At 38.4% G+C, this 27,564-nt stretch overlaps 1 protein-coding gene across 2 annotated transcripts in view; it reads right to left on the bottom strand.

Moving 5' to 3' along the window:
- The window catches only part of TRIO (trio Rho guanine nucleotide exchange factor), a 266,591-nt gene that overhangs the window by 128,220 nt on the left and 110,807 nt on the right, over positions 1-27,564 (bottom strand). For both annotated transcript variants that reach the window (XM_081322967.1, XM_081322968.1), the window contains exons 8-15: positions 27,256-27,387; positions 22,293-22,523; positions 18,281-18,403; positions 14,732-14,923; positions 6,566-6,735; positions 5,958-6,132; positions 2,309-2,504; positions 199-365 (exon numbers count right to left, since the gene is read on the bottom strand). In XM_081322967.1, the coding sequence (XP_081179093.1) occupies positions 199-365; positions 2,309-2,504; positions 5,958-6,132; positions 6,566-6,735; positions 14,732-14,923; positions 18,281-18,403; positions 22,293-22,523; positions 27,256-27,387 (1,386 nt within the window). The remainder of the gene's footprint in view (positions 1-198; positions 366-2,308; positions 2,505-5,957; positions 6,133-6,565; positions 6,736-14,731; positions 14,924-18,280; positions 18,404-22,292; positions 22,524-27,255; positions 27,388-27,564) is intronic.

Raw genomic sequence — 27,564 nt, 5'->3', positions numbered from 1 at the left:
GGACCAGTACCAGGCTGCAGCATGCCAGGAACCGGTATGTACAAACAAGCAAAGCCCCATCCGCAAGCTGCAGAAAGCACACAAAATCACAAACCCTCCGGTCCGCAAAAAAACCTCTCTCCACGGAAGTGGTCCCTGGTGCCTAAAAGGTTGAGGACCTCTGGAATAGAGAGATGAAGTACCACAGTTGTCTTATACCTGCTTGACTTCAGCCTGCAGATGTCGTAGCTGCACACATTGTTCCAAATGTTTCCGATGTTGTTCTGCTGCCAGGTCCAGCTCCTGCTGTTTCTCATGGAGGAATTCCAACAAGTCTTGTACCCGAGTTGCCATGTCCACATCTCTGTCGCAGAGCAGTTCAACACCTATAACCACACCCATGTGGTTATACCTTCCCATGTGGTATACTTCACAAAACTGATATACATGACCTACAGCAGGGGTCTTCAAACTTGGCCCTTTTATGACTTGTGGACTTCAACTCCCAGAATTCCTCAGCCAGGCACGCTGGCTGAGGAATTCTGGGAATTAAAGCATAAGCCATAAAAGGGCCAAGTTTGAAGACCCTTGACCTACAGTATTAAAGGATACACAGCTGACTTTAATTTTGCAATTGTAAAAGCTTTTTAATTCCATGCATATAAACATCTCAACCAGTCTACCAATTATCTATTTCATACCAACGAATGTTATCCTTAACCAATTATTGTTGATTTACTACTCCAATAATTCACAGCCTTTTGTCATGATGGATGGACATTATGGGTAAGTTACATTCCAATTCAAATGGAGAGCACTGGACTGGGTATGTTTGACAACAGCAGGCATTAGCCCATATGCCACAAAACATCTATGTATCCATTTGGGATGAGGTGAAAAAGAGAAGGATTTTTTTAAAGAACAAACTCATCAGAGCTCCAAAAATGATTCTGTTCCTTTTAATAGCAGCAAAATCATGTTGTGCTTGTCAAAACTGGAAAGGGATGAGATAGGAAGTTGAATATATGTTTAAGGTGTCATTTTTTTAACATTGCAAATCCCTATGTACTACAGTACTGTTTTATGTCTAAGGATATTTACCTATGTAGTATGGCTGTATTGCTATTATCCTTCTCATCTTTTCTATTATCTCCTCCTATTGGTATCTTATGATTATAATACTTTGTTGTTTGAAAATACTCTGAGAGCTTAGGCCCCAGAGACAAATTTCTTGTGTCTCCAATCACATTTCACCAATAAAGTATTCTATTCTGTTCTATTCCTATTCTAACTTAAAATAACGAATTCATCAATTGTACTGCAAAATTGATTAACTTGTTGATTTTTCAGAAATCAAGTCCACTTAAAAAAAAAACCCCACTTGGTTAAGAATAGTTTACACATTAAAGTTGCTCAGAACACACATACAATGGAAGTCTTAATTTAATTTAATTTTATCAAAACTAATTTCTCCCTCTTGGTTTGTGACTGAGTTATACTTTACACTACAGTATAACAATACCACAATTTTTTGTTCTGCGGTTTTCAGTCTCTGTGTAATTGGCATTCCCTTACAAACAGCATCATACAAAGTAAACTATAGTGTTTTAAAAACCTTAACTAGCTCCATATAATTTTACACACAAATTTGTGAATTTGCTTATCCTTACGCACATTATATTTTCGACACACTTTCATTAGATAGTTGTTCCCACTTATCTTTCCACAACATGAAACATGTAGAAGCAGCCTAAGGAGTTGCTATTGTGTATTGTATATGTCAGGGGTAGGCAACCTCGGCTCTTTTATGACTTATGGACTTCCAGAATTCCTGAGACAGCTATGCTGACTGGGAGTTGAAGTCCATGAGTCATAAAAGAGCTGAGGCTGCCTATGCCTGGTATATGTCAACACAAACCCAATGTAATATACAGCAATACGAGTATGAGCGCTGTAATCCTCGACATCAGGATTATCTAACAGATCTTCCCAACATGGCACTATTCATTGCAGTTTACTGAATCTCAAGCAGATTTGGCAAGGTAGAGTTAACTTTTTTGTTATTTATATAAGACAACATGGATGAAACTGAAAAATGATACTATGGCCGCTTATTTTTTTTAAAAAAAAACCTGGAATATTTATTAATTGTAAAATATATTTTATACCAACCTTAATAAAATACCGTTTCTCTTCCAAAAGCAAAATACCTGACACATTCTATTTCTTTCAGGAGTACAATATTAAAAATCATTGATTCTCGCGAAGTCAGCCTAGGTAATCTCAATAAATCCATTAACCTGGTTGAAGTGGGGCAAATCCATCTTACCAGAGGCCTGAACTTCATTGACATACTGTAGAAGATCTTGTCCTTGGTGGATGACATCGAAGGTCAGGTTATTCATGGTTAGTGCTTTGTCTGCATGGTGCTGAAGTCTTTGTTCAGCTATTGTAAGATCCTCTGTGTCAAAATCATTCATTTGTTGAGAGAGTTCATCGTTCCAAGATTCCAAGTCTGAAATGATCTAAGGAGGAGAAGATAACACTCATCAATTAGCAACAATAAGTTTTGAGGATTCAAAAGGAAGTGAGTCTTAGAGAAGACTGATCATTTGGTAAAATATACCTGGACTCTCCAAGAAAAAGCTTGATCTTCATATATCAAGATGACTAAGCAAAAGAAAAAAAAAATAACAAGAAACCAGTATGTGACATTGTTCTCTGTCATAGAGTTTGCATTCCCATGCTGTGGAGATGTTTTGGAAGATAATGGAAACTGTAGTCTGGGAGACCATTATTACACAAGACGCTCAGTAACAAAGATTCTCTGGTAGAATTTTAGAAGTATATTTTGTTTCATGAGGACTCCATTATTGCGAATTGAGCTAATGGCTCACTGAGAAGCTTCTAAATCTTTAATATATAGCATAATACTTAGGGACAAGAAGAACTAAAAAATTTCAAGATATGGATTCAAAATAAACCACAAGCAGATTGTTGTTACTAAAAAATAAAATATTTTTTCTTTAAAACTGGTAATTAAGAGGAAACTGACAATTTGAAGCATCTCAGACTGAAGTTTTCTTTGCACAAAATTCTTATAAATATATTATGGCTTTAAAAAGAGGACAAACATTAAGAACCTAACAAGACAGAAGTACAGTAGCCATCATAGTTACATTTATATAAACACTTAGAATGAAACAATTTGCGTTACTTTAACCATTATAAAGTTTGTTTTTGGCTTAGCATGTTATGCAAGCATAGGTTTGAATCTTTAAAACCATGATTTTGCGACTTATTCAATAAATCATGGTTAAAATAACTATGCTTAGCATGAGGTTGGGGTCCAGATGCTGTATGTTATGTTTAATATATAAATAAACATTAGATGGGTGAATGAATAATGGCTAATATTAGAGGTGAAAAACGTTACTTCTGCAAGCTGTGGAATGACAATTATGCCATAGTCATTTCTGGATATAAAAATCTATGCAAACATTTTTTTTTCTCAAGCAATCTTTTTGCAGAAATGAAGGTAAATCTTTTTACCAGCTCCACTAAAAGAACATAAATTTGCACCCAATTCTTGAAAGAACAGGAAGGAGGCATGTAAATTACCTCACAATTAAGGGTTTAATCATTAATTTCATACTCTAGGCTAGATACTTTTGATCAGGACATGGCAAAATAAGTATCCTTGAAGTGGCAGTGGGACAGCATTCTAGCAGACATTGGTGGCTGGAGGGAAGATCCTGGCCAGTTAATTCTCTCCAGAGAAGAAAGATTGTGAGATCACCCACATGTACTCTGAACAGCTGCTCCTCATGAGTAGGTTGCAGAACCAAGGTGTTTCTAGTCAGCTGGGAGTGGAGGTAAGCTCACAGTCCTAAAGTAGACTACATGGACATAAAGCTCAACTGAAGTAATTTCTTAATCACTTTTGGATTGTTTCAAAGGTGCTTTGTTATTGAAAAGGCAACTGAACTGTTTTTTTTCCTTTGAGGAGGGGAAGAAGAAACTGTTTCACTTCTTATCCAAGAAGCTTCATCAGTTCTGATGGTGGGGGATGAAAGGATAGATACTGACAGTTGAAACTGGATGGTGGGGCGATGGAAGGATAGGTTCTAATAGGATTGGGGTGGTGGTGGTGGAAGGATTGTATTTCTTAATAATAATAATAGTAATAATAATAATAATAAGTTGGAAGGGACCTTGGAGGTCATCTAGTCCAACCCCCTGCTAAGGCAGGAAACCCTATACCATTTCAGACAAATGGCTGTCCAGTCTCTTCTTAAAAACTTCCAGTGTTGGAGCATTCATCACTTCTGGAGGCAGGTTGTTTCACTGGTTAATTGTTCTAACTGTCAGGAAATTTCTCCTTAGTTCTAGGTTGCTTCTCTCCTTGACTAGTTTCCATCCCTTGTTTCTTGTCCTGCTCTCAGGTGCTCTGGAGAACAGCCTGGCTCCCTCTTCTTTGCAGTCATCTAGTCATTAGCACTCTCTGGGGGGTTATCTGTGGCCTCAGGGTCACCTTATTCAGGGTGTAATTGGTTGTTGTGGAACCTTCCTGGAACTGCTGCAAGGGCTGAGTTGTAAACTGGAGATAGCTGGTATCTTATTCCTCCCTCTCTGTTGAGGGAGGGCTGTTCAATTCTAACACAGATGGGCTCATTTACCCCTTTCAAACCAGTGATTCTCTCTACCCAAAATGCGGTTTTTAGTAGAGTGTAAAATTTAAAATGTACATTTTTGTAAAATGTAGAGAGGATAAAATAGACATCTTGTTATCTTTGATAACTCTGAACGGAGCTAGGTTGACTACTGAATAATGTGCTCTCAAAATTTTGTTGGTACTGCAGATAAGAGATGAGACATGGGAAGAAGAGATTTTATTTCTGTATTTTAGGAGAAGGTGATATGCTATTAAAAGTTGTTTATACTTGTTCTGACGAAGGGGAAATTTACTTCTTTATACATATTTCTTTTCTTTTTCTTTACTCCATTCTTACTTTTTAACATTTCATAACACTACTGAAAAACAATCATGTTCTAGGCCTGCTGCATGGCAACCTGCTATTGGAGGAAGGAGGACAGACCTGATTATGTAAGCGATGAATTTTTCAAAGGCATTATATGGAAAAGAATAATGTGTGAGATTCGGGATATCCTATTCTAACATAAACTCTCCTGTTTAAATCTGCAAGCTGGTTTGGAAAGCTTTTAGAACAGGGGTGTCAAACTCAATTTCATTGAGGGCCGCATCAGCACTGCGGTTGCCCTCAAGGGGCCGGGTGGGTATGGCCAGGGTGGGCGTGGCCTACTGGGTGGGCGTGGCTAGAGTGCGTATGACCTACTGGGTGGGCATGGCCAGCTCTACATCGTTTGCATCAAGGGTGCCTATGGGGGCCTGGGCAGGAATGGGGCAGATCTGAGGGTCTCTGGCAGAAGGAGGGTCTCTGGGCCAGGGCTAAGGCAGAGGGGGCCATTCCCTCACTGTTTCCAGGATGGCTTCGCGGGCCGCATGAAACCACTTCGCGGGCCGGATCTGGCCCCCGGGCCTTGTGTTTGACATGTCTGTTTTAGAAGAACATTATTAACATGTTTGTAGTAAAAGCAAGGACTATTAATATTTACTGAGATATCGAAAATTAAATATAAAAAGAAACAGAAATTACACAAAACTTTTCTACTACAGCAGGTACAACTATTTATTCCAATAGCATCTTCATTATTGACCTTAGCCAAATGAAACAGGCAAACCTTTTTTTTTTTGGGGGGGGAGAGAAACTATTTACATCATTACCTGAAAGCACCTTGACTTACTGCCTTTGGGAGAGTTAATGAAGAAAAATGGGAAAAACTAATAGCATTGAAGTTTTCTTCTTGAAGAGAAACTCCCGTTTTTCAAATCAGCCCAACGGCTTAGGGAGAAGGAGGAAATATTAGGTATGGTGCAATCTGGACTGCAGACTCACATCAATGGCATCTCTCTCAAAGATCCGCAACTGCAAAAAGAGCTCCAGCTTTATTTTGCGCTCCTGGAAGAGTTCCTCCATCTGGGATTGGGCCTCGTCCAGCTGCTGAAGGACTGTCTCAATGTGATTGATGGAGCTGTTATGAGGGGTCTTGTTGCTTGAGATGGCTGAATCCCTATAAAACACAGGAAGCAGGCATAGAAAAACCGGAATCTGAAATATAAGCATGTGCAATAGAGGCCAATCTCTTCAATCTTTGGTGACACATGTCCAAAATCATGTTCTTTCACCAACACGTTGCTTTGAGCTGGCAATATTGGCTTCACAGACTGCCTTATAATTAACAATGAGCTAAGCTGCATTTTTTTCTTTACCAAGAATTAGGCTGCAATTACAGGTTGCAAGGAACATGATTCAGACTAGACCAATGTGAACTTCCTTTCTGCAGAGTGTAGTAAACCCCTGCTATGATATTTTCTTTGACCCTCCCAACAATGAGGGCAAAGAGGGCAAGAGAAACTCTTAACCCTTTAAAGTGCAGCAGGCCTGGAAGGAAAGGAAGAGGACTTGATGCAAAGTTGACATTTCCACAGAGGGCCACATCCTACCTCAGCTGCTGTATTAGATCCTCGCCTTCCTTGATAACATTCACAGTAACTTGTAGAGTGGTCTGCTGCTGCTGGCCAAATCTTTTGATCAGCTCCTGCACAGCCTCCACAGATTCAGCATAGACATCATCCAGCAGTTCCTTCTGCAGCTCTTCCAGCCATGTCCAGAGCTGAGGATGGAAAACGTAATTATGAAAGAAAACTGACTGTTAGATTAGGTTCTTCTCTCCTTCGGTACTTTTTTTAAAGCATACTTGCAAGAAAACTGGTTACGATATGCAAATATTAGTTGCTCAGAATTCATAGGATTCTGCCAAAGTTTGTGTAATGCTCTAGTTAAATCTCAGCTCCCATTTCCCCCATGTGCATCATAAGGACAACAAACTTGGCCTTCTCTTGCGCTGTTGCTACACTATTTCCTAACTCTACTCCATGTCTTCATGTTTGGAGGCACGTATCACTAGTTTCTGAGGACCTTTTAGAAGGAAAAGGTTGCTGATATCAAAACCTACTTGCAAGCTTCCTATAGGTAGGCCAAGGTAGGAAACAAGATGATAAGGCTGCATGTACCTTTGAAGTGGTTCCTGCAGGGCTGTTCTTAAACTGTAGCTAAAGAAATAGTAGATACAGGATTCTCTGAATTTTCTAAGACATTAAATAAATATGCATTGCTATTTAATTATATTAAACTTATACTGCTGATAACCGAAGTCTCTTTATGATCAGCAGTTTCAAACTAGAGATTCAAAATAATAATAAAAAATAAACAATTTAAACTTGTTTTTTCAAAAGGTCTGTTTTTAGATATTTATGAATGCCAATAAAAAAAAAATCACAAGGCCACAACTCAGCAGTAGACATTTCAAAGAACAGGGGGAGGAAGTTGCAGACAGAGTTAATCTTGAAGACTCTGGCAATTTTCAGATAAACTTCCTCAGATGATTTCCACACTGGACCTCACTATACAGATCTTTAAAAAACAATGAACTAAGGCAGCTGACTCCCGAAGTTTGTACCAAATACAACTGATAAGACTACACACAGAAGAGTAACACTGTACATGTTATAGCGGTTAAACTGAAAAGGTTACTTGTGTGTGTATCACAGACTTAAGTTAATTATAGGCTTCAGTTGGTTTATCAATTGAAGAGGAGAGAAGAGACCTGCCAACATCAGCTCAGAGACCATCTCAGACAGCAAGAGGAACTACATGAACAGAATACCGATACTGTTCCCTGAGCCCTGTCTACATGTTATAAGCCATTACACGACACATGGCAAAAAAACAGCAAAAATAAAATCAAATCCCTCTTAGCGCTGAATGAGTTATTACTATGACATATATCTCTGAATCAATATCTAAATTTTTAATCCTATTTGATCAGGACAGAACTCCCTCCTGCTGCTTGATTGCTAGAAAACAGCAGCTCCAAGAGTCCTCTCCCAGAGAGTTAGACCATCAAGTGCAATTATCATTCTATAGAAAATAGTAGAAAGCAATTCTCTGTATTATCTCTCTAGCTAGCACAAAGACATACAAATCAATCGATCGATCAATCAATCAATCAATCCAGGTTTTAAGAATCAATTATTTCCAAGATTACTTGAGTCTATAAAACAAACAGAACAAAACACCCTTTGGTCCATGACTTATGATCCTTAGGCTAACTGCCAATAATTCTACAAGCTTAGGCAGAGGTTTTCTCCAGCACTGCGATACAAGATTCTTTAACAAGAGGTAATATGGATGTGAGATATACAGTCCAGTGAAAGTCGATAATTTTCCTTTCAGCTACAGTACCAGCTTTATATTTACCTAAATCATTAATCTGCACTGTGATTAGTGTAATATGCTGACTGAAAGCTACTAAACTGGAACTCCATCTAGGCAAAGTGGAAGTTGCTCGTTTGTTTGGATTGCCAAGTGAAAATGTATTTATTCTGTTCTAATGGGCACTGTACTCACCCTGAAGGGTCAAATATGCCTTTTACTCATGTTCTTAGGTGTATAATTGTCACTTGAAATGTAAATGGCCTTAGTAGCCAGGAGTACGTTTTATCAGTTCAGCCTGATATAATAACTACAATATTTTCTATACCAGGAAAAATCTGTCACTATACCATCTATCGTTCAAAGATTAGGTAGTAATTTACATTATATAATACCACTTTAGAACTGGTATTATATAAAGGAGCACGATGGCACAGCAGTTCAAATGCTGAGCTTGTCAGCTGGAAAGATGACAGCTCAGGTTTGACACCCAAGCACTATGTGATGGGGTGAACTCCTGTTACTTGCCCCTTCGGTGGAAAGGTAACAATCTGTGCTCCTTGGCATATAGTAATGCTGGCTACATGACCACGGAAACGCTGGCTCTCTCTGGTAAAAAATGGAGATGAGCACTGCCCCCCTAGAGCCAGACACGACTGGACAGGGGAAACCTTTATCTTTATACGACCTTATTCTGGCAATTAAAACACAGCAATGGGATGCATGGATTCTTTCAAAATTGCTCAAGACACTTCCATTAGTCTAAAATAAAGCTGTAGGGTTACCAACTGGGAACTTCCATAGTTTAGTGACTAGAAGGATTTTCTCAGTTGGGTCACTCTGTCTATCACAGATTTATCCCCGGTGGTCGTCTAACTACGATCTCGTAGTTGAACCCGGAATTACAGTCGTAAGTTGTGGCAGTCATTAAGCTGTTAAGCATGTGACTTTGCTTGATTTTATGACCCTTTTTTGGCAGTGGTGTTAAGGGAATGCCATGGTTTTTAGGCAAATGCAGTGGTTGATAAAGGAACCCATTTTAGCTAACGGCTGCTTTTTACCTTAAACTGGAAATAAACACAGATTTCCAGCAAAAATGCCACATATAGCCATGTAACCATGCAGGCTGGTTGCCAATCATGCAAAATGAGGACTTCGGGGGGTGGGGGGAGGAGAGGCATCAGAACTTTGAAACTAGATTGGAAATAGCTCTGGGGAAATCCATTGTAACTTTGAACAGTCGCTAAGCAACCAGCCAAAAGTCGAGGACTACCTCTATAGAAATTCCAGAGAAAGCAGACTATGTATTTTAGTGCTTACGCTCCTGGCTTTTGACATAATTTTAAAATCTTTTTTAAAATAGTGTTTTATTTCTTATAGACCAGGGGTGTCAACCTCGCAATGTCATGTGACATGTCGCGACGTATCACAACTTTTTTCCCCCATTGCCGGCAATGGGGTGGGTGCGGTTTCGGCATGACACATCCGGCCCATGGGCCAGCAGTTTGACACCCCTGTTATAGACTTTGAATTATTGCACATTTGCCTTGTGTTCAATTTACCTGATGAATGTTTGTTATTGGATAGAATAATTATTTTAATTACTATAATATTGTAGCATCATTAGGAAACTTTAGGGAATACAAATCTTATCTTACAGCATCCCTTATCTATGCGGAAGTCTCTTGCATCGTTTATTCAGCATCACACTGAGCCAAGTAGCTTTAAATATAGCTCCCAGACAGCAGGCATGCTATTGGTACAAAATCATTAAACAGTGTTTAGATTGTCCAAGCAACAATGTGGGGAAATACTCTCAAATATATTATTAACCCATCAGTCACTTTCCTGGATTATACCAAGCATCTATCTAGTTAAATCTTTCCAAATGTCTTATTTCAGCTAAAACTCTTCAATACATCAGCCTTCAAGCAATTTGGCCAATTGGGTATTTTTTCCTGACTTTTAGGGGTCCTTTCCCCCCATTTTTTAAATACCCTTGTCTACTGGTGATGATAAGCTGGCTTTGCAGGTGTTGGATTGTCCGTTCTTAGTTTATGCTCTAGGGAAGTGTGAAATTATTAAATCATGGTTTAAAACAACATGTGCACCCAGATATCATATCATCTATGTCACTGACTAAAACAACAAACTTTAACTGCTACTGAAAGGTAAAGAACGTGAATGAGTATCTTACCCAGCCAAAAACAGATTTTCTGTCTTCCAGTTAGAACCTGCAGGGTAACTGCATAACTATTCCAATTCATAGTAGTAAATTAGGGTTATGGTGCTTGCTGGGAGCACTAACAGAATGTCAGCTGAATTACTCTTTGTAGTATGTTTCTTTAGGCAACTTTTGCTTATTATTTGAACGATTATTATTTTTTACTTACATAAGCTTGATATATGGCCAACGGCTAAAACAAGAAAGTAACAATTTAAGGAATATAACTCTGAAAAGTTTTATATAACAATTTAATGTTACAACATTTGACAATGCAGATGCAGTGAAGCTGAATAGAAGTAAATGTATATCTATAGCAGCCTACAGTATGTGTATATTTACATAATTTGTGAAGAAAAATAACAGCATCTGCTATTCAACTTTATATCACCTTTGAGTATTGCAAGCCCGATTTAATTTCATGATTATGAGCAATGAGGTTAATTTGTGTGAAGTTGCTGAATGTTTTCTTGATGTCATTTAAGCTATGATCAGTTTCTGAGATCAGCTCATCATATGAAAAACATTCTAATGCAGCCTAAATATATTGTCAATCAAATCAGTGAGAGAAACAGCAACACTGTACAATTATTTGAAGGCATGTGGGCACATGCACACCCATAAACAATACAAGCAAATAGTAATGTTGTATTAAGTTTCTGTAAGAATGACTCTTTTTTCAAGGTCACGAAATTTCACACTGCATTTTTCAACTAAGAAATAGCCGGTCTTGTTTTTTTTCATTCTAGCCTACATTTCCAGAGTTCACTATAGAAATGCTTATGTATGAAGACCGAGAAAGGAGCTGACAGATTCTCTAAAAATTAAATTTGGAACAACAAATATTTTGACATTTATTTTTTACAAGCCGTGGAGGAGTGTTTCGTAAAACACCAGGCAAAAACGCTTAGGCACTATGCCTCATGGGTTCATCTTCATCAAACAAATACCCATACTTCCACCAATAGTTGACAGGGCTGATTTGTTCCTACTTTTGGCATGGCTAGGCAAACACCTGGGCCATCTCACATTCCACTTTTTCCCACCTGGGGAAAAGGGAGTTATTTAAATGCACATTTGTACAGCTGACAGTTGGAAAGTTATGTGTGCAGACAAATGCAGACATTAGTCAAAGCACTTTTTGAGCAAAACATAACAGCTTTGAATTACTCAGTGAATGAAGCTAAATTACCCTCTGGGGTGTAGCCTACAGTTTCTGCCATTAATTCCTGCACTGAGCTTGCCACCTAAGTAACTGTTGCTATAAACAGTCTCCTAACTGCTTGACTTATTCTGTGAGATTTATCCCTTTACCCCAGCTCAAGACTGAACACTCAAAAATATTGACAGTCTCCACTCTGCTTCATGTTCTTTATTGAATCATCTTGTTCATTTTCTTAAGGCTACTACCGGTACATGGGGGTTCCAAAAGCCTGAATGAGCACAGCAGGGCAACAAAATGTTATTGTTGTTTTTTGGTAATTCATTAGCAGCTACTGTTTATCTGGCTTTTTGCAGCCCAGACCTAGTAGCCCTAAGCCTTTCTCATCTCTTCTACTGTTCTCCTGCAACCCTATAATTCCAAAGCTTGTTAGACTGTACCGATTTTGCTTTTTTTTTTTTTTACTCCCACTTAAAATACTCCAATATTCTCCGGGTAGTTTTATTGCTACCACCAGGCTAACCTCTTGACTAGTATTTCTGGAAATACTTCAAAGCATACCGAAGGCTTTTCAAAAACAAAAACACTTCTGGATATGTTGGAGGTTGAGAGGCATTCTGGTGCTATGGAAACTGGTGGTTAAAGGCCAGCACACCTAGTTGCCTGAGGAAGTGTTATTTTGAAACAATAAACTAAAACAAATCACGAGGATCAACGGGTTCTTCATGTGAAATATAACAACACAGGTGCCAACCTACAGTCCATTTTGGCTTTCTTTTTGTAAAATAATGGCATGTTGTAATATGTCATATATTGTGGTTAATCAGAGATTGTATTTACCCTGCCTTTAAGAACTACTAAGGATCAGATGGTTTTTGTTTTACTATGTCCTGATATGTAAGACCATAGAATTCAAATAGGGTGTACTTTCTTTTTCATATGATTGTATCTTCCTTCAAAATGTTTTACCCATAAGTAACACTAAGCAAGAACCTAAGACCTGAAAAGTGTAAGGTTTATTTATCTGAAGCATTTTGTACTCTGCACTTTAGCCAAAAGAGTTCCAATAGCGACTCAGAGATAATAAAAAGTAATCTAACTCCTGATTTCAGATTTACAATTTTTTTTAAAAAAAATCAAAAACATGATTATGACAAAGGATAGAGAAGAGGTAGAGGAAAAAGCAAATTTGGGCAACCCTGAACAATTAACAACTGGAAGTATCTATTTTGTTACATACTTTCCATTTATTTTTTCCTCATCTTTGGCAACAGGTAATAGTCTTGCCTTCTGTTCCCTTCTGCCTTTGCTGAATATTCCTATTAAGCCGACATCTGAGGAAACCATTTTGTGGAGATAGCTTCCAATTACTCATGAATGTACAACTATCCTTTGATTTCCCTTCACTTTCTAGTATAAACAAATCCAGTAATACTACATAAGAAGAAAATAAATTTCTTACTGAGAGCCAAGTTTACCATTTATGTGTTACATTAAAAATGAAGTAAGTATAATGATTGACAGGAAGTTGCTTTATAATGAGGTAACAGCTCAAAGTGCTGGAAGGAGGGAGATAAATTTTGTTTTTATTCTTTTCATTATATACTTTAATAAAAGTACAGCATAATAAAACTCTCTCCTAAAACAAGAAATATTCCACTGGTCACCAGAACAAAAAAAAAGTAATTTATTAGCCATATTCCTGTATGAATTCTCATTATACATACTTTAGTAATCAGTGGAATTTTCTCATACTTAAAAGAAAATGTAATTCCATCCCCCTTCTTTTTGTTTGTTTGCTTTTTATTCTATTTTAAAGATAACATTTTGGGGAACGAGACTTTTGTACTATATTTTAACCTGAGAGAAACTGCGTGGCTGACTTTTTGTAACACTTTCTGCAGCCATTAGATCTGAAACCTCCAGTGTAGGAGCCAGAGCACCCATGTTGTATTTTGCTGAAGTCCCAATCTCATCTTTCAAATACTCTTTTAATTGAAAAAGAGGAGGATTCAGCAGGTGGAAAAGGAAGGAAAGAATCTCCAAAAACACCTTTATTTTCAGGAGTGGCCTCTCGGCCACAAACATTTTCTTAGAAAACGGCTTCAACCCAATGCATTTAGAAACATATGATTCCCAGCAGATAACAAAGTTAAGCAGAGATAAAAAAATAAAAAATAGCATCCAGCAGCAGGGACAGGAGGCAGCAATTCTGGTAACTGTGTGGTTTGTACCTTTTATATGTCTTCCATGGTTGCCATTGAGGAAAGGGAAAGCTTACCCAGCTCCCATGTGTTAAAAGTGCCTACTATATGCCCTCAAAACATCAAATTATGTCCAACAGCCAAAAACGGACCCTCATCTGATACCACTTGGACTAGTCTGGTTAAGCATGTCAGTGAATAACTTTAAGAAAAGGGAACGGATTATAGTTTTGAGGGGAAAATTTAAACTGAAAGAGCACGTATATATATTATACCCTGGATACTAGTGAAATTTATATTAACCACCTTGAATTAGATTGGTTTCTCTCTCTCTCGGATCACTAATTCTTTTAATTGCAACTATTAAATGATTGCTTGTCCCTTCAAGGAAAACTACGATCCAATGCATTTTTTACATAGTACCTTCTGTGTTTGAGAGGCTACCTGGCTTCCAAGGCCTAAAGCTGATATTTACACCTTGATCACCTACATTTTTATCTGTGTTGTAGTGTTTCAAGCGGGGTCAGGATCCACCCTAGAGTGCGCCCAACTTAAGAGCATTCTGAGGCACTGGAAAAAATTAAAAGAGCAGCTAACGCAGCAGATAACCAATGCTGTTTGAAAGGCTGCTCTACATCAGGCAAAACTGGCAAGGTCCATTAGAAGGAATGGGAACCCCCCCAAAAAGGTCACATTGCAAAGGATCTGTTGAAAGACCAATCCTGCTTTTGCTGCTGTAGATTTCTATTTTAGCTTCTGAGCATGCGCTTACAAAGATCCTGACGCTATTTCCTGTTTTGCTTACCTCTTTAACATGGGTATGAAAAGATACAGACATGTCCAGTAAGATTTTGCGCTGCTCCACCCGCCGAACGAAATCTTGTATCCGGTCTTCCAGCTGATGGGCTGCTTGATAAATCTCTTCCGGGTCACACTCTCCAGTCTGTGCCAGCTGCTCAGCTGCTTCTAGCAATTTGTCTGCATTAGTATATGTGTTCTGCAGAAATGGCAAGAGAATAAGAGTTGCAGAGGGATTTTACGAACATTTATACTGACCCATAAACAATTCCCAAACCCCATTTTGTAGCCTCTGATGTCCTTCAAGGCTCCACGACTGAAATCTAGCAGCACATTGCTGAAGCATGATTTCCAGTCAAGATTTAGTGGCCAATAGAAGAAACCATATATGTCAAGTTTCTAGTAGGTTTCATCTTCTAAAAAAAATGGAAGAAGCAGAGTATAAATCCTGGGTTCTCTGGTGATATCATCGCCCTATCATTTGAAGACCCATGACTACCAATAAGCACATGGTTTAAGATACTGCACTTACAGGAGAACATTTGCAAAGTCTATCATTTACCTTCATATTCACAACTGATTTCGGCAAATGCTTTTAAGATTATCTTATGTTACTTGCTCTGTGTGCAAAAATTGAAAGGAAGGTCATGCACAGCCCTTGAGTCAAGGAAGAAAGGTGGGATATGCTGTAATAAATGTGTTTATTAAATTATTCAACAAAATAACAACAATAAAACGACCTACAGCTATTTCATATCACCAGGGATCACTGGATTACAGGGTTTTCAAATGGGATCTATTTAAATCTTCAGCAGTTATCAATGGAACACAACCTGGTAATATGATAGACCCATGTGACCCAACCAATTTCAGACGGGCTCTGTATTATTAATTGACATGAACAAAATCTTTTTAAAGAAAAGAGGAGGGTAAAATGCGAGCTGGGGAATTATGTGAGTTGACATCCATACTTCTTAAAGGTGACATATTTTAAAAAACTATTTAAATAGCTTCAGTACTTTTTTTTTAGAGTAATCAAAGTTATCACTGCTTTTTTATCCCACGACTTTGAAAAAAACATCTGGGGTCATCTCCTATAAACATTTGCAACTTTAATTTACAGGAACTGGGAGCTGTCTTGCCACTATCCTACTGCTTTATTCCTTTGGCTACAAAATGTCATAATGTCTCAGAAAGGATTCTGGAATGATACAAATATTATAATAAATAGACAGATTTGCTGGCAGACATCCTTGTATTTTTCCCCCTCTTTGCATATGTGCCTTGCAACCGCAATCAAACAAATACATTTTTATCAAATAAAATATCAAGCTACCGAAACCCGTGCTTGAACACTATGACTGTACTGCATGTTTCACAGTAAAATAAATAAGCTTCCTCATTACACTAGTAAACAAGAAATCATTCCCCATCACCACCACCACTTATAGGCTAAATAAATCATAAGAGCTCAAGGGTACTTTGAGTACATTGTACAGTACTCATTATACTTTGTCAAGCCTCTCTGACATCTTCAAATACAACTGAAATCACACTGTACAGGGGGAAGACAGATGTGAAGGATCTCCTCTACAAACTACCATGCTCCTACTTATTTGTGGAGGTATGCAAAACAAAATTCTGTTCTGAAACATTACAACTTTGTAATGTTTTGCCCATCCCTTACATATTTGGCCATCATGGGCTCTGGAGAAAGAGAATAAAATGCTCAGTATTTCAAGACTAATGGTTACATGAGCAATCTATATTCTAGAGTTAGTGAGCTGCCTAATAGCTCATTTCTAATAATGTACACACTTCTAGGTGGTATATAGGGAATGTTCAGAACAGAAACTGGCAGCAATAGAAGCCAAGTTATTTCAAAGTGGCTACAAACTTTCCCACAGTTCAGGCAATGAAGAGATACACACAGAGACATTTGTATAGGCAGTGCTTTTTTTGTAAAATAAAAAGGTGCCGGAATTCACACATGTCATACAACCGGCCTTGCCTACCCTACAAGGTTCCATCCAAAAAAGGTGCCAGAACTGCGTTCTGGGCGTTCTATGACAAAAAAAGCCCTGTGTATAAGTGAGTGCAAAGTGTGGTTTTAGGGCAGATAATAATACTTGCCTTGTTGGTCCATTTTCCAAGAGGGCCCTAGTTACAGGGACCAAGGGTAGGTGACTCTGCTTTTCTTTGGTGGTGCTCCTGATCTGGAATAACCCCTTCCCCCATTAAAATTATTCTTCCTTATTGGTTTTCAGGAAGTCATTGAAAATTGGATTATTTGGGAGAGTATTTTCTTGATTGCCTGCAGGGCACCATCTCTATTATTTTTATTTACCTTTATTTTTTTTGGTCCTTTTTTATGGTAGATGTTTTAACAGTTTTTATGTTATACATATTGTAAGTTGGTGAGAGTACATTGACTGTGGCAAGGTACAAGTTCAAAAAATAAATGAACAAATGCATCGTATAAGTGTTTTGGGCAGAAAGAAATGAATAAACAAATTAAACGGATTTCTTTAGCGCATTTTTTAAAAGATTACTTTAGAAGAGATTTTATATGGCTATTTGTTGGATTTATCCAATGGGCAGACAGGTTTTAAACTTAATATCCCACTAAAGGTAGTCCTCGACTTAACGACCACAATTAAAACTCAAAATTTCCATTGCTAAGCAAGGTTGTTGCTAAGTGAGTTTGCCCCATTTCACAGCCTTTCTTGCCACAGTTGTTGAGTGAATCACTGCAGGTACTAAGTTAGTAACACAGTTGTTAATCTGGCTTCCTCATTGACTTCGCTTGTCAGAAGGTTGCAAAAGGTGATCACATAACCTTGGGACACTGCAACCATCCTAAATAAGAGTTAGTTGCCATGCATCTGAATTTTGATCATGTGATCATGGGGATGCTGCAATGGTTGTATGCGTGAAAAACAGTCATAAGTCACTTTTTCAGTGCCGTTGTAACTTTGAATGGTCACTAAACAAACTATTGTAAGTCGAGGACTGCCTGTCTTAGAGATTCTCCTTTTCCCAATACACAAGTAACAAATTTATGCCTGTGTGTCAGGATTTGAAAAAAACAACAATTGGTTACTGAATTTATAACTGCCGATTAAAATTAATCACCTGTAAAATAAATTAGCCCCTTTATAAATGAGCTCGATTCCCTCATCTAAGTATCTTTTAACATTTTTACTGAAAGACACGAAAACTGCCTCGTGGATATGTTCCATCGGGCACAGTAAAGAGGGAGGAGGAGAAACAAGATGGAAATGATGTGAAGGAAAGGCGTACCTTTATTAAAGGGGGGGGGGAAACTGGATGGAGAGGAGCAATGGGGAGACAAGACAAAGAAAGAAAGAAAAAGATTAAAAGTCAGAGCATGAAGGGTGCCCATGCTTTCAAGCTACAACGTTTGCAACCAGTTCCATCTCCTCGTTTCAAACTGGTGTCAAACACTGCAGCTTGAAAACCTGGGCACCTTTGCAGGATTTCCAGCCATGTTCAAATGAATGCCAAGAATAGTTGCCCGGGGTGAATTCCCTACCTGTGCCACTTCTTCAAAGTCTTCGTGGCGTTTCTGCAGTGCTCTGGCTCGATGCAAGGATTTCCCAACTCCTGTATGTTTACTAAGGAAAGCTTCTCCATGGTTTTCGATCCAATCCAGCACCTGCAAGACAGATCATCATCATGAACGAAATCCAACTGTATATTTGTATGTTGCTTCTAATGGGTTCTGCTGTTGCAGAACGTAATAGGCTAAATCAACTGAAGCCATAATTCATCAGTTTCCTAACAGTCTTCCCTAAAATGTTTTAGTGAATCATGGAATATAGATATTCCAGAGACAAATTCAAATATCAGTGAAAATCCAGCAATTATTAACATTCTTACTCCATATGAATCCTACCTTAGGATTTATATACGCATAAAACACCCACTGCCTGGCTAGCATTTTTCTCCTGTATTGATAGTACTGTTATAAGTCCAGTAGTTTAGACATTCAGACTGGTGGCAGTTTCTCTCACCAGAGCTTGCAATGATAAAAAACGAGTTCCCCATTTATTGCTGAGTTTGTAAACTAAGCAATCAAATTGTCTCCTATGGGGATGTCTGGCCTGCTAATAGAAGAAACATCCTTTTGAAATCAGCAAAACTCCATCTACTTAAATTAAATTAAATTATCCTGAGAGAAAACACTCCCCTACCTCAAACATTGATACACAGAGCTGCTTCTAAATTCTAAATTTAAGAGATTACTTTTCCATGCCAGTATCCAATAGACTGGGCATGCAGGCATATATCACCAGTATCTTCCGTAAACCACAGATTCCATGTCCTATCTGCAAAACTCCTTGGTAGACAAATCCATACAGAAGAGTCCCTGAGGACATGATGTTTGAAAGTCACTGAACTGAAATGCAATTTTATCTTGACCCACGGAGCTGCCCCTTTGTGCTTAACCATAAAGTGCATCTGGCAAAAATTTCTTTCCATTCACTTGCTTTCCATTCCATTCAAGTCCCAATAATTTTACTAATCAGAATCTATTCAGTAACTAAACATTCTGGGAACTGAGGCCAACGTATACATCCCTACACTATGGCAGTTAAAACAGTAACTGAAACAAGATGTTCCCTATTCTGCAAATTCTGTACAGACACATCATACCAGCAAGCATTTGTAGAACTAAGGAGCTCTTCCTTGAATATGAAGCTTAATTCAGTTTATACCAGAAATGTTTGGGGGAATGGCATGTCCTGTACCAGTCAACTTTACCCTGGAGCCTGCAGAGGGAACCCTTATTCATCAAGCATCTGCTTTAATTAGCCTGAGATAGTATATTCACTCTTTTGACAAAAAAAAACATTATATATCAGTCTGCCATGACCAAGTACCCCTCAAAGATATTACAAAATTAAAAATATTACAAGAAAAGTGTATGGCCTCTGCTGAATCTGACTTCTGATCCTTTGGTTTAATCTTGACTATTTGGGCTAGCAATAGCTCTCCAAATTCTCAGAACCACTGTTTGACATCCTGCATAACCACAAAAGGCAGCAAAAGAAAACTAAAACCATGCCTTTATCATTATGTCATCAACTCTATAAAGAAACTTTATGCCTCTGCCTTAGTCATATCCCAAGGAAGTACTTAGCCAACACATCAACAAAATGAACCCATTTTCTTTCATCATTCTTACATCTAGCAATCATGGAGTTCATGAATCTAAAGCAACATCTCAAAACCTCGTTAAAACAAAAAAAGTCTAATTCAAACATTGCACTATTATGGATAATTGCAAGGTAGACTCCAAACTACAATTTGAGTTTCAAAGCATGTGCTAAGGCCATTATTTACTGTAGAGTTACTAGTCTACTTTAATTTTCATTCTAATTCCCTTCTCAATATATAGAATTTTTCGGAGGCATACACCAACCATATTTTTATTTTGTTATAGTTGTATCCTACCTTTTCTTCATAAGCTCAAGGCATCTTACATTGGATCTCCCTTCCTTTCCCCCCATAACAAAAGGGAGAGATATGAGATAAACTAGCATGAAAGAAATGAATGGCCCAAAGTCACCCAGTGAATTCCCACAGCTTGAGATAGAAGCTGAACTGAGTGTCTCCAGTGACTGTCCAAAAGTTGTATTACAATAGAGAAAATAAGTTACCCTTTGATCCTACTGCTATTATAAACCTAGTGAGATCATCCGTTGCCATGGAGTGAGATATCATCATTATGCTGAAGATACCCAATGAGACATCTCTGCCCCTGGCAAATTAAGCAACGCTATGGATGTCTCACCCAGGTGTCTGGAGGCTGTGAGCATCTGGATGAGGAACAACAGGCTTCAGCTGACCTATGGCAAGAATGGCATTGGGTTTTGGGGCCTGCTGGTTCTAAGACCATGCCGTTTTGGGGGCTGCATGGTTCTGAATTGTATGGCCCCAGTGAGCAGTCTGGCGGTTTTCTTGGACTCGCAACTCCTGCTCAAAGAAGGAGGTGGTGGTTGTAGCTAGAAGGGCCTTTGGACCATTTTGTGTTGTGCACCAGTTATTCCTGTTCCTGAACTTGAAGGTTCTGCTCACAGTTACTCGTGCCCTACTCATTTCCTGGTTCAGTTATTGCAATGCACTCTACTTCAAGGCTGTCCTTGAAGAGTAACTGGAAACTTCAGATGGTGCAAAATGCAGCAACATACACAGCTATGGGTGCTTTTAGAACAGCATGTTACCTCTGCTCCGTGAGCTGTACTTGTTGCCAACATGCTTTTGAGTCCAATTCAAGGTGCTGTTTTTGACTTTTAAAGCCCTTCACAGCACAGCGTCTGGTTATTTGAAGGATTGTCTCTCCCTGACTACATCTGCTCATCCCGTCAGATCTGGCAAGAAAGGCCATGTTGCAGGTCCCATCAATCAGGGATCTACAATTAGCAGGTCCATGAAAATTGGCCGTATCTGCCTTGGTGCTCGCCTTGTAGATTCTACCCCTCCCCAAAGTCAGATCACATTCATCCCACTTTATGTTCTGGAAATTCATCAAATCTTGGCTTTATCATTAGGCCTGGGGGGTCTCAGGGGACTGGCGAGATCTTGAGGAGGCTCTGTTGTTGATCAAATCTCTTGTGCTCTGTTAGACATGGCTATTGTTTGACTTTTTTTTTCCTCTGTAGGCTGGCCAGAGTCACTTTTTATCCTGGCCAGAGTCACTTCTTGGCCAGATCACTTCTTAAGTCATGGTATTCATTTGAACTACAAACCTTTTACTAGCCAGCTTGGGGTAGTGGCTTCTCCTGAGTTAGAAATGTGAGTTCTAGTCCTTCCTCAGGCACAAAAGTCACCTGGCTAACTTTGGGCCAGTCATTCTTTCTCAACCACAAAGTGCTGTTGTGTCGGGAAGATAGAGGGAAATTAGGCATGTACAATGCCTTAAGTTGACAAAAAATATGTAGTTGGTCGGTTGGTTGGATGGACAGATAGACAGACAGTCCACTTCCACATTGGGTATTTTCTCTTATAAACGCTGTCCGATTTGGTCATTTCAGGTGATTATTTTATCATTTATGAAAACCAAGTCAAAACCTATTTCCAGAAAGCCTTTTTTATTTGAGATGACTTTGGGGAACAAAAATAATTCAAAATATGCAGGTTTAGCCATTTTTTAAAAAATCCCATTTATATCCCGCCCTTCTCTGAAGACTCAGGGCAGCTTAAAATCTAAGCAGCACAAATCAATGTGCTTAGCAATAGCAATTTTGAAATACATTTGGCAAATGAGATATGGAGAGCACTTATATTCTCAGAGTAGAGGGGTTAAGCTTGCTGCTCACTACCTTGCTGCCCAAAATAAGTCCTCCCAGAACTCCTCAGCCTGAGTTTCAGGTTGCTGCTGGAAGCACTGAATAGTTTGGAGCTTGGGAATGTCAGGCTCTATTCCCTGGAAATGGGAGCTGGACTGCCCTGGGAAAACTTCCCCTTAGCGCAAGAAGGTGTGGGTAGCCTCTGCATGCATTTCCATACCGAGTCCCCAATACCAGGAGATATGGACTGACCTGTTGTACATCCTGTTGAAAGACACAGAGTTGAAGCCGTTGATGTAAGCGAACTTTTCGATGTTGCCAAATGTTCTCCAGTTGCCTCTGGTGATGCAGCACTTCATGAATAACATCTAGGACATGGTGCACTGCCTTGGAATAGTTGGCTGAAGCAGTTAGGGAATCTGAGCTTCCAGGTGTCAAAGGTCGTTGCAGTTTGTCAAGCAGTGATTTCCCATCCTGACTTACCTAGAAAGTAAGAATGAAGGTGTTTACATACTGGCCGCAGAGTTCTATAATATGGAATTGCAACACTGCTTTTGCCAATTCAATGTATCTTTCTTTACAAGAACAGCATGTTGGAATTTATTTTGGATGAAATCAAACAAGTAAGAAGGGATTCAAGATTTTATTTCCACTACTTCCCCTGATCAAGAAATCCTACTTCTAGAAATCTTTCAAGTTGTAAGACTTTATTGGAGAGGTTAGACTTCAGAGGTAAAGAATTCTTGTACACCCAAGTCTTGGTCTATAATAGCAGTCACAGTTAAAATTCCAAGCTTGTTAAAATGCAAGCCATTTTGCTTTAATTTTACTATTTATCTTCAAAATGAATTTACACATTTGTCTTCGCAAATCATAATACTGACTTCGAAAAGAGGGAGATGATGTGTTTATAGTTACATTTACACATTTCTATGTGTAACTCTGAGAAACAAAAGGTTTCAGATGCAGCATGCACAGGGAAAAATTGCAATCATTTGATAATAAAGTTATTTAGTCAATAACTATGCGTCAGATTAGATATAGGTACAATATCCATGTTCCAAAGATGTCATGATATCAATAAACATTACAATGTAAGGTTTCCCAGAAGTTTCCAGATAGACCACAGGTCTTCAAACTGAGGGTTTGCTGGCTGAGGAATTCTGGGAGCTGAAGTTCACAAGTCATAAAAGGGCCAGGTTTGAAGACCCCTGAGATAGACCAAAGCCTCTGGTTGATTGGTTCGGACTGGATTATTCTTATTTATATATTGGCATCCCGATAGCTGTGTAATGCAGAAAGAATCCGTATGTCTCAAGAGCTTCTGCAAACAAGCAGTTAATAGTGCAGAAAAGAGAGAGAGATAAGGTATACCTTCCAACAGAAGTTGACACACTCATGGAGAGGTTTCTGGCCATGTGGAGGCTGCTTTAACAGAGAAAGTGCAAAGGTAAAGGTTTTCCTGTCCAGACGTGTCTTGACGCTTAGGGCAGTTAAAGATGCTGAGCTTGTCAGCTGGAAAGCCCGGGTTCGAGACCCGAGTGCTGCGAAATGGGATGAGCTCCCGTTCTTTGCCCCAGCTCCTGCCCATCTAGCAGTTCGAAAGCATGCAAATGCAAGTAGATTAATATTTTTTTTATTATTATTATTTTAATTCCATTTATATCCCGCCCTTCTCCGAAGACTCAGGGCGGCTTACAAGCTTAGCAGTAGCCTTCATTCTATGTATATGCCTGCTTATTAGGGCTTTCACCCCCCCCCCCAAGCGGCATTATTACAAAGTCAGCTTATTGCCCCCAACAATCTGGGTCCTCATTTTACCTACCTCGGAAGGATGGAAGGCTGAGTCAACCTTGAGCCTGGTGGGATGCGAACCTGCACTAATTGCAGGCAGCTGGTGTTACTTAAGGAGGCATTAGCCCACTGCTCCACCAAGGCTCTTAGGTACCTTACACAGGGAATTAAGCTTAAAATGAGACATACTTGATGGTGACTGTATGACACTAACTTGACTGAAAACTCTCACCAGCCTCTAGCCTGAGTGAACTGAAAACAACCTACTTAAACATCAAGTCTTCCTCAGGAGGATGCTTGGGCGTGCCTGAAAGGGACCATGCAACATTATTATAAATTAAGTTACTTTCGCCATCTGTCTTCTGTCAAATTTTAAATATGACTCCGGTGGCACAAGTACTTTGTAATCAATCTGAGGTTTGACTGAACACCTCTTCTGGCTACAATTTATGGAGGTTTATTGAAGAGAACAACGTTGTTCCTTTTATCTTTATAATCCTGTTTTGTATATGTAGAAACAGAACTTTTGATATTTTTCCTCACTTCCTAGAAAGGAAAATAAATTGCTCGGTATTCAGATTGTACAAGCTCGCCTTCTTCCCTTTTCACGGTTAGTTTGACTGAAAAATGAAGGTTTCAAAGGGAAGTTGTCATTTAAGGAAGCTTTTTTTTGGAAGAAATAATAAACATTATTTGTAGGGAGGGCCAGTCAAATAGGTTTTATAAATGGCAGAAAATACATAGTCAATAGTTGGGTTAAACTATTTCAAATGCCATGTAAAAAGCCTGAACTGCATAAATAGATAAATGTTTCATTTTAAAGGATTCTGAGTGCGAACTGTCCAAAATGCCTTGCTTTAAAGGCAAACTTCATTCTGGAGCCTTTCTGGAAGCATGTCAAGCTTGAAACAGAGGTGTTGCAAATTTGAAGCATTTTGTTTCCAAATTCAAAACGCTTCCAAAATGCTGAGAGCAGACTATTTTGCATTAAAAAATAAATAAAACAGTAACAAATCCAAAAACACCTCTTATGAAATTTCATGAATTATTTTTTTAAACAATCCTATGTACAAACATTTAAATAGAACCAGGAAGGGGAAGATTTGGAGCCTGAGTTTCTTTCCCATACATTTTTTTTAAAGTAATCCTGGAAGGATCCAAATACAGGAATAATTTTCCTCCTCTCTTCTATTTTAAAAAAAAGTGTTTGATTTGTACATTGCCATGAGCTTTGGTTATCCTAAAAAGTGAGCTTTGAAAATCTGGTACTTGATTCCTATCATAAGAATGGCTGCTGCTTTTGTATAAGATCACAAGAATAAGCCTTGACTAGTTATCAGTTATAGTTTGAGTTAGTAGACAATATCTAGCTAGTTAAAATTTCCATATCTCTAAGTATGAGCTGTGTTGGTAGCAGTAAATCAACATTTCCGATCAGGACATGTAGGTACACCTGAGTAATCTTTTTGTTGAAAGATGTGTATAAGATTACTTATAAGGTGTATCAACATGTCCTGATCAGAAATGTTGATTTATTGCTAGCTAGATATTGTCTACTAACTCAAACTATACATTGCTGGTTCAGATGCTCATTTCCCTTCCCCCCACTCTTTAAAGGAGATGAAGAACTGCCTGCCTTCATAGCAGTGAGAATAATATGAGATGTCAAGTTTATATTAATGCAGGATTCCACCACAGCTGTGATAGAGAAGTGTCCTTGATCTTATTACAGAGGCATTCTGAAATATAAGGCCTGACAACAGTAAGAAGAAGATTGAAATAATTTTATTTAATCACAAAGTCATCAGCACTGTATTTCTATTTCTTCGTGATAATTGGAGCAGCAGTAAGCCTGAACTGCTAATGTACTATAAATAGTTGTAAAATAGCCAACAGACATCACTTAAAATGATATAAATAATTTCAGCTACTGAATTTAAAAAAGAAACTGTAGCCATATAATTTAGTGCAAGGCCGGAATGGTTTTTAGTTATAGTAAAAAAAAAAGATTGAACAAATGTGATTTCTTGTTATTTAAAAGCTGAGGTGAGAGCATAAGAAGTATTTCTAATCCTTTTGGATTATCACCCAAAATGAAGCTGGAGAGACCAGTTTTGGTGATGGATCCAAAGTTATTTGGGCAAATTTGATAGAGCCACAATTGTAGCCTATAAATGTAGGGTTTCCAAAGCAGAAACCCTAATACATAGGAAACTTTTTCCATAGACGATGCTTTTAAAGAACATCTTGGGGAGAAGATTGTTTTCAAAAGCAGAAGCAGGAGACGTATATCTGAAAGCAGTCATTTTGGCTTATTCAACAAACCATTTTAAAATCATGGCTTAGCACAGAAAGTGAACTGAAGACTGTGTTCATGTTTGACCATTTCTTTTGTAGCCACTGTCAAACCACTTAGTAGAGCTGTATTACTATTATCCTTCTCATCTTTCCCATTACCTATTTCCTTAGCTTCTTACGACTATAACTTTGTAGTCTATGTCTCATAATTTATGTTGATTCCTTTTATTTAGTATCCCATTATGATTTATGTTGATTATTTAGTATCTTATACCTGAGTGTTGTACCTTATGATTTATGATGTTTGTATGTTATGATTATGATCATGATTTATCACTTGTTGCTGGTATGTACGCTGACAGCTTATGGACCAGAGACAAATTCCTTCTGTGTCTAATCATACCTGGCCAATAAAAGAATAAGGAATTGCATCACTTCACACATATTTAGTATTGTTTTACTTCAAGGGTTTACTTAACGGAGCTGCAATCAAACTCCATGCCAATTAAATATGATAAATATTTTGTTACTGCAAACTTAAAACGGGCATTAAAAGCATCTCTAGATAGCTTTTTAAAAAATTCCACAGTGATGCCAAGTTAATTTATTGAAGCAAATACAATTGCTTCCTAGCATCTTAAGGACAAACATCTGCCCATAAGAAACACAATTTGCAGACCAAAATCTTCTTCATCGAATTTCTTAATTCTTCATCAAATTTCTTAATTCTTAATCTCAGTTGCTTGGCACATGAGACTGAGAGCCAGTTTGATGTAGTGACTCAGGTGCTGGCCTAGAAACTGAGAGACTGAGTTCCAGTCCTTCTCTCGGGTATGAAGCTCGCTGGGTGACGTTTGGCCAGCCAGTGTCTTTCAGACTGACCCATCTCAAGTTGTGCTTTCTTCCTCATAAGCACATAAATGATGAAGTGAACTCAGGGTTCACAGAATCTTGTACTGCAGTAAAATAATAAAAGTTATTATTCTTTCAAATGCCACAGAATTTATTTTCATTGTTTTTTGCTAAATGTACGATCACTGTTATATTATTATGCACAAGCCCTCTGTATATTTTTAACACGGCAAACATTGTATTCACAAGCTGGAAATAGAATATCACCTACCTCAGAGTATGCCAGGGTAATATGCTCATATATTCCTTGGTGATGGTGAATAGCATCCTCCAAATCTTGCAGTTCTGAGGGAAGCTCTACTTCACCACAGGCCTTACACCACGAATCCACGTTACTCATGTACTAGGAGGGGAAAAAAATCTTCTTCACTACAAGCATTCCCACTAAGAAACAACATCAAGTTAAGTTCAAGTCAAGCACTTTTTTTTAACAAAATGAGCTCTTCTTTTCAAAGGTAAGTTTTTTTCCCTTCATTAAAAAGCAGACAAAGTTTTTCAGCTGCTAACATAATTTCAAGTT

The sequence above is a fragment of the Vipera berus genome (assembly GCF_964194415.1).
Source record: "Vipera berus genome assembly, chromosome: 3".
Classification (NCBI taxonomy): domain Eukaryota; kingdom Metazoa; phylum Chordata; class Lepidosauria; order Squamata; family Viperidae; genus Vipera; species Vipera berus.
This window is presented reverse-complemented; position numbering and strand designations above follow the sequence as displayed.